Source organism: Arachis ipaensis, chromosome B1 (genome assembly GCF_059453495.1).
Source record: "Arachis ipaensis isolate K30076 ecotype BB chromosome B1, ASM5945349v1, whole genome shotgun sequence".
Taxonomy (NCBI): Eukaryota; Viridiplantae; Streptophyta; class Magnoliopsida; order Fabales; family Fabaceae; genus Arachis; species Arachis ipaensis.
Window position 1 is genome coordinate 40,252,966 of NC_142436.1, and position 5,957 is coordinate 40,258,922.

The window sequence follows — 5,957 nt, forward strand, 5'->3', positions numbered from 1 at the left end:
ATAAATTTTTTTTTAAAACTTTTAGTATGAATGACTATATTTTTTTAAAAATAAAAAAAATATAAAAAAATTTTACTCTGAATTTTTTTTTTATATTTTTTAAATATTTATTTAATTATTACCACAAAAATTTCAGATTAAATAAATAAATTATTTGCTAAATATAAAAAAAATTCACTTATAAAAATTTTAATATTTATTAATTTTTTTTATCGTATTTTTAAATTATTTAAAAACTTTTTTGTTAATGATATCTTTTGAAAACCTTTTTGTGCGACTGAATCTTTCAAATATGAAATTGATAGTTAACCTATTTCCTTCTTGTTATTATAAACATGGCAACTCTCGAAAATTTAGATGCTAATTTCTGCAATAACAAACTTTTTTGTTAATGATATATTTTGACTTATATTTCAAGACCATAACAATGTAATTTTCGCTGCCATATATTAGAATTATTTTCTTTCCTTATATGCAACATAAACTCAAAATTAACTGATGAGCCACATTTCATAGAATAAAGGGAATCATTACTAGGGGAGAATAAATCAAAATCAAAATCAAAGCTTTTAACGTGAAAGCCGACTGAAATATTTCAATTAGAACGTGATTTACAATTAGTGACAATGGCTAACTATACTGGCCATCCATTACTTCATCTCTCCCTAAGCTCTTATATATATAAAAAAAACACACCCAATGTTGTCACAACTTGCAACTAAAGCAGTGTGGTCTCTCTCAAGCAGCGATTTCATCCACGTTAGAGTTAAATACAAAACTTGGGAAAGAAGTGGTTATATCCCTGCAATAATTAAGGAAATATACTATGGTCAGTACCTTATAATCTGGATGCAAGTAGTTTAGCATCTTACTTTTTCAATTCCTATTATCCTATAAAGCCCAGACACTTTGCAAAATTGTCACATCCGTCTATCAGATACATTTACTGCTCATCCGACCATCGTCCAATGTGTCTTAAAAAAAACTAAAAAATGCTTCTCCCGACATACTTGGACATACTCAAATATAATCAGGTTTCAGCATGTTTAACCTTATTCTTAAGTTATATACTTGAAATTAATTCAGAAATAGTATAAATTATTATTTATTAAAATTTTAAATACTTTATATATTCAAAAAAGACATTAACAAAACCTTAAAAACATTAGTTCATATTTTAATATTAATAAAATATCAAGATGTTATTACAATTTTTCTAAAAAGTACTTTATATTTTATATATATGTCGTGTCCATGTCCGAATCCATGCTCCATTGCTATTATCTATCATTGTCACTTTTGTTACATCCTTACTTCAATCTATGTTGACCGAGACAACGAAAATGGAGAGGAAAAATTTCAAGAAAACTATTCAATTCAAACGTACCTCAGATAGGGTAGCGTCATGATTTTGAGCAATGATGGATTTTTAGAAACGAAATTTTGCCACTCAACAATGTCTATCTTCTCATCTTTGTTCAGGTCAGCATCCATGAATGTCTGATCAAGATAAAATGTGAAGCTTAAGCCTTAAATTTGTGACAATCAGAAGGACATGAAAAATAGTGGTTAAAGCACAGCATAAAAGAGAGGTTCTGCAAATCATTATGATACATTGTCAATATACAAAATTTACATTGCTATCTAATCATATTTTGCAAATATATTGAATGATCATGTAGAATTTATTTACATTTAACAACACATTGACATTTAAGTCCATGAAATTGAAATTGTAAGTATTCATCAAATTTGTTATATCATAGTTATTTTACAAAAATAGTCACCTTGTCAATAATTGTTTCGATCACCTCATCTGCTAGCTTCATTTCAGATTCACAGAGAAGCGCAATCAACATTTGCTTGACCTGTTAGAAATAACGCGAAAGAACAATGAAGCTACTATCACTAAAATTAATCGGACATAAGCGGAAACGTAGATGAACACTACAACAAATCATATTTTAGTGGTGAATATCACTTATTTAGTGTTCGTAGAGCACACTATTGTAGGGCTAGTTGTTTTTGATATCATGAATAACAAAGTGAAAATCTAAGTAAATTGACACATAATAGGATTGCACTATATGCTACCTCTTGGCGTTCTATAAAGCCTGTGCTGTCCAAATCATAGAGCCTAAATGAAACTGCAAGAGAATTGCAAAACCTAAAATATGAGTTTCACAATCGAAATCTACTTTAACCAGAAAAGGGGTTAGGATTCAATCTTCAACTTACAATCAATCTTGTCTTCCAGTGGTGCATTTGGGTGGAAGACATTGAGAGATCGAACAAAGTCATCAAAGTCAATTACTCCCTTCCTCTTAACATCAAATAGATCAAAGATCTGCATGCAGTAAAATTCTAATGTCAAAAGGACATCCAGTTAACTGAAATGCTTGGAGATACCATGAAAAACAATGAAATTTATTACTAAGCAGCACCTAGCGACGACTCAAAAAACAGAGATTTCTATATGAAAATTTAAACATGGAGATGCATGTGCCTTTATATCTAAAAAAAACTGATCTCTAACTAAATGTGTCATCATGAGCATTTATGTTTCAGGTTATTAAAGCGATTAAGAAATTGAGTTTCTTCCGAAAGTATATGGCGATAGAACAATGTCTTCATTAACCTATTTGCATTGCAAATCATCGATTTAACAAAGTACATTTGTGATGCTAGATAGGCATTCACTCATGCATGCAAGAAACCTTAAAAATGAAGGCCTTATTCATAAACCAGAAGCATGCTGTGTATGTATAGTACCCGATTGGCAAAGATATTCTCCTTCTTCCTATTCTTGAAGATTGCCAATTGAAATTCTTCCTGCAAAGAAAGAACACTGTAATCAAAGAACAGACTATGAAATGAATGTGAAGAACAAATAGAAATAAAAAATATTGGTAATTGTATAAGCAATTCATCATGATACTGTGACAGATTCTATTTAAGAAAATGAAAAACACAAAAAACAATATAGTAAATTGTTGATCATTCATATCAGGAAATAAAAAAACACCAAATATCTCATAATAAAATGAACATCACAAAATAGATGCCATAAATACATGTTCGAGACCAGGAGGAAAACGCATTTTCTATATGGTACCTTGCTTATTAGTCCATCATCAACGACCGAACTGCTTATGCTCTTAAATAGCTCAAAAAGTGCTTCAACCTCACTGACCGTGACTGCGAAACCAAAATTTGCTGTAAGTTTAAACTACTAAACTGGCATGAGGGCTTGAGAAATAGAGATGGAGTGAATTCCATAACAAATATAAAACAAGACGATTCCGTTTTTCAATAACTAATAGACCAGAAGACCGGTAAAGCATATGAACCAACCAATTGGAATTGAAGTTAGGAGAGGGGAAAAATAACACTTTTCCTACTAAAGTGGTGACAGGATGGATTGTAAATAACTTGATGCCATAGAAAACACATGCAGCTATTCTTAATCTCTTCAACCTAGCAAGTAGAAGAGGCTAAAAATATTTTATCTGTGATTTGGTTTATATGACAAATTTCAGAAGCAATATAATTTGTAATATTACATTACACTTATTCAACAACAGATCTTGTTCAACCTCTCCTTTATTGTTCGTATGCTATAAGCCCGCATTAAGATAGACATAAAATGCATACAGGGAATTGAAGTTTTTCATGGATCCATCTTTACCCTACTTTCAAAATTCTAAAATAAACTGAACAAAACAGAACTCTGTTTCATTTCTTGCTTGCAGACCCAGAACCATTCCCTTCTCAGGAAGGCTTTGTTATCAATTTAATACCCCTGAGGTTATCAAACTCAAGAATTCATCGAATAAAAGAGTCACAGTCACAATAAACCACAAGAATTAGAGCTTTAAATCATTTCTGCGGAAACAAGAATCAACTTACAAGCTGTCTGTGATGCAAGAACTACTGGATCGACCTGCCCCGGAGACTGTCTTGTTGGCTTAGAGTTGAAGCAGCCCATTTATGGAGGCAATGCAGGCAAAGCAGCACAGAACACAACCAGAGCTCGTGCTTCTCTAAAAAACACCATCAAACCATCTTACCATGCAATTTTAAAATCCTAATTGAAACACCAGAAATATAAAATAATAAAATAATAAATAAACAAATCAGCCATATGACAGGTACATGGTCTGATTAACTACACAACAAAATTTTATATTAACAAAATGGAGGAGAAAACTTATAAAAAAAATATAATAATTGCAGGCTGCAAAACAATAATTGATCATTATACAAGTAAACAATGTTATGGACATATGGACATGACTTGAGATACACAAAAAGTTACATATTTTATGTATTTATTCAAATTCAAGAAAACAAACTAACTCGCACAGTTTGATTATTCAAAACAAGTTTGCTCTAAGAGAACAACTTGAGAAGGAGAAGCAAATGGGTGAAACAACACACCTAAAAGAGATTTGATAAAACTCAATACCAGTATAGCACAGAGCTCCATGAATCCCAAAACCAATAAGAAGCAGTATTTATTAGTGCTTGGACATTTTTTTACCTAACCATTTTCTCCAACAAATCAAGAAAGGAAAAATTTATGGAGATTTGAAAAGTTTAACATTTCTCGCACAACTTTACCTTTCTTTCATATCTTAATCACTAAGAGTTCTTCCACCACATTTTTTAAAAACATAAAAAATAAAAAACTGAAGCTTCCAAAATTCAATTCATTAAAAATTTAACAACTTTACATTTATAATCCCCAAATCAAAACAAACAAAACACACTAAGGAAATCTTTAAAAGCAAAGAAATTTTCAAGAATTAATAATAATATTAATTATTATTATTATTATTAAAAAAAAAACACAAAATTAATGAGTAAAAAGGAAAAGAAAAGAAAAGAAAAGAAAAGCTGGAACACACATTCTAAATTTCTTCCCTCTTCTCCCTTCAATAAAACTTCACTAAGATAAACCTCATCATCCTAGCGTCTAAAGCAAAACTAAGATAATTTAACCCCAAAAAGATGAATAAAATAGTGAAATTTTCAAGGCATGGATCAGCATGAGGGTGAAATTCAACTCACCAGCTAGAGAATTTGTTTTTCTGAAGCTTCTAGAAAACCAACACTTGAATTACAAAGGCCATCAGAAGAAGAAGCAGAGAGAAAAACAGAGTCCTAAAGAAAAAGGTAAGGTGTCAAAGCTTTGGGGTTTAGCAAATTTGAGAGTGCAAATGGAAAGCTTTATATATAAATTAATTAATAATTAATTAAATGAAAAATAAATGTTAACTAATATGCTGCTCAGTGCCTAAAAAGTACCGACCCTTCCTCCTTGACTTATCGCATTTGTGTATAGATATATTTTAGATATTACCTTTATTAATATTTTTTAGACATATATTTTAAAAAAAATAATTTTTTTAAATATATTTTACACACTTAAATATCAGTATATGTCAATATATTTAATTATATTCTTAACATATATTTTTATAATATATTTAAAAATAATATATATTATTATTTATTAAAATAAAAAATATTTTAAATATTTTATATAATTAAAATAAAATATTACAAATATTAAAATATTATTATAATTTATTTAAAAAATATATTATATTTTATATATATGTGTTCTTATATTTTATAAAATTTTAAAATATGTGTGTGCATATATTTTGTATCGTATCATATTGTGTGTTTATGTCTATGTATCATATTAAATGCTAATATATTGCATATTAAAAATTACGGTAAAATTTAAGATATTTTTTTAAATAATACGTAATAAATATGTTAAAATTTTAATTTTACATTTTTTGTAACGTTAACTAAATTTATAAAAGAAATCATATTAATTAATTAGTACCAATTAAGACTTAAGACTGAGAAAAAGAGAAGAAAGATTCACGGTGGTCCTTTTACACTTTTTTTTCTTGTCTGGAAGTCAGATTTGCGCAACT

At 28.9% G+C, this 5,957-nt stretch overlaps 1 protein-coding gene across 2 annotated transcripts; it reads right to left on the reverse strand.

Annotated features, from left to right (window-relative positions):
* Positions 1-485: 485 nt before the first annotated feature.
* LOC107643445 (calcineurin B-like protein 1) lies at positions 486-5,210 on the reverse strand. Of its 2 annotated transcripts, none has more exons than XM_088501361.1 (9): positions 5,074-5,210; positions 3,910-4,043; positions 3,116-3,198; positions 2,773-2,832; positions 2,239-2,347; positions 2,095-2,147; positions 1,788-1,868; positions 1,388-1,500; positions 486-802 (listed from the first exon to the last, which is right to left on the reverse strand). In XM_088501361.1, exons 2-9 carry the CDS (start codon positions 3,986-3,988, stop codon positions 739-741), a joined length of 642 nt encoding a protein of 213 aa, XP_088357487.1. In that variant the 5' UTR covers positions 3,989-4,043; positions 5,074-5,210; the 3' UTR covers positions 486-738. The 2 variants fall into 2 exon arrangements, with proteins under 2 accessions (XP_088357487.1, XP_088357488.1); XM_088501362.1 differs by having other exon boundaries at positions 3,910-4,087; positions 5,074-5,206.
* Between the last annotated feature and the right edge of the window lie 747 nt (positions 5,211-5,957).

What these genes read in the sequence shown, in the direction of transcription:
- LOC107643445 (XM_088501361.1), bottom strand. Translation starts at nt 3,988, where the DNA reads ATGGGCTGCTTCAACTCTAAGCCAACAAGACAGTCTCCGGGGCAGGTC. An exon ending in TCTTGCATCACAGACAGCTT is followed by an intron (nt 3,199 to 3,909) that starts GTAAGTTGATTC and finishes TTGGTTTCGCAG; the next exon opens with TCACGGTCAGTGAGGTTGAA. An exon ending in ACTGGAAGACAAGATTGATT is followed by an intron (nt 2,148 to 2,238) that starts GTAAGTTGAAGA and finishes ATTCTCTTGCAG; the next exon opens with TTTCATTTAGGCTCTATGAT.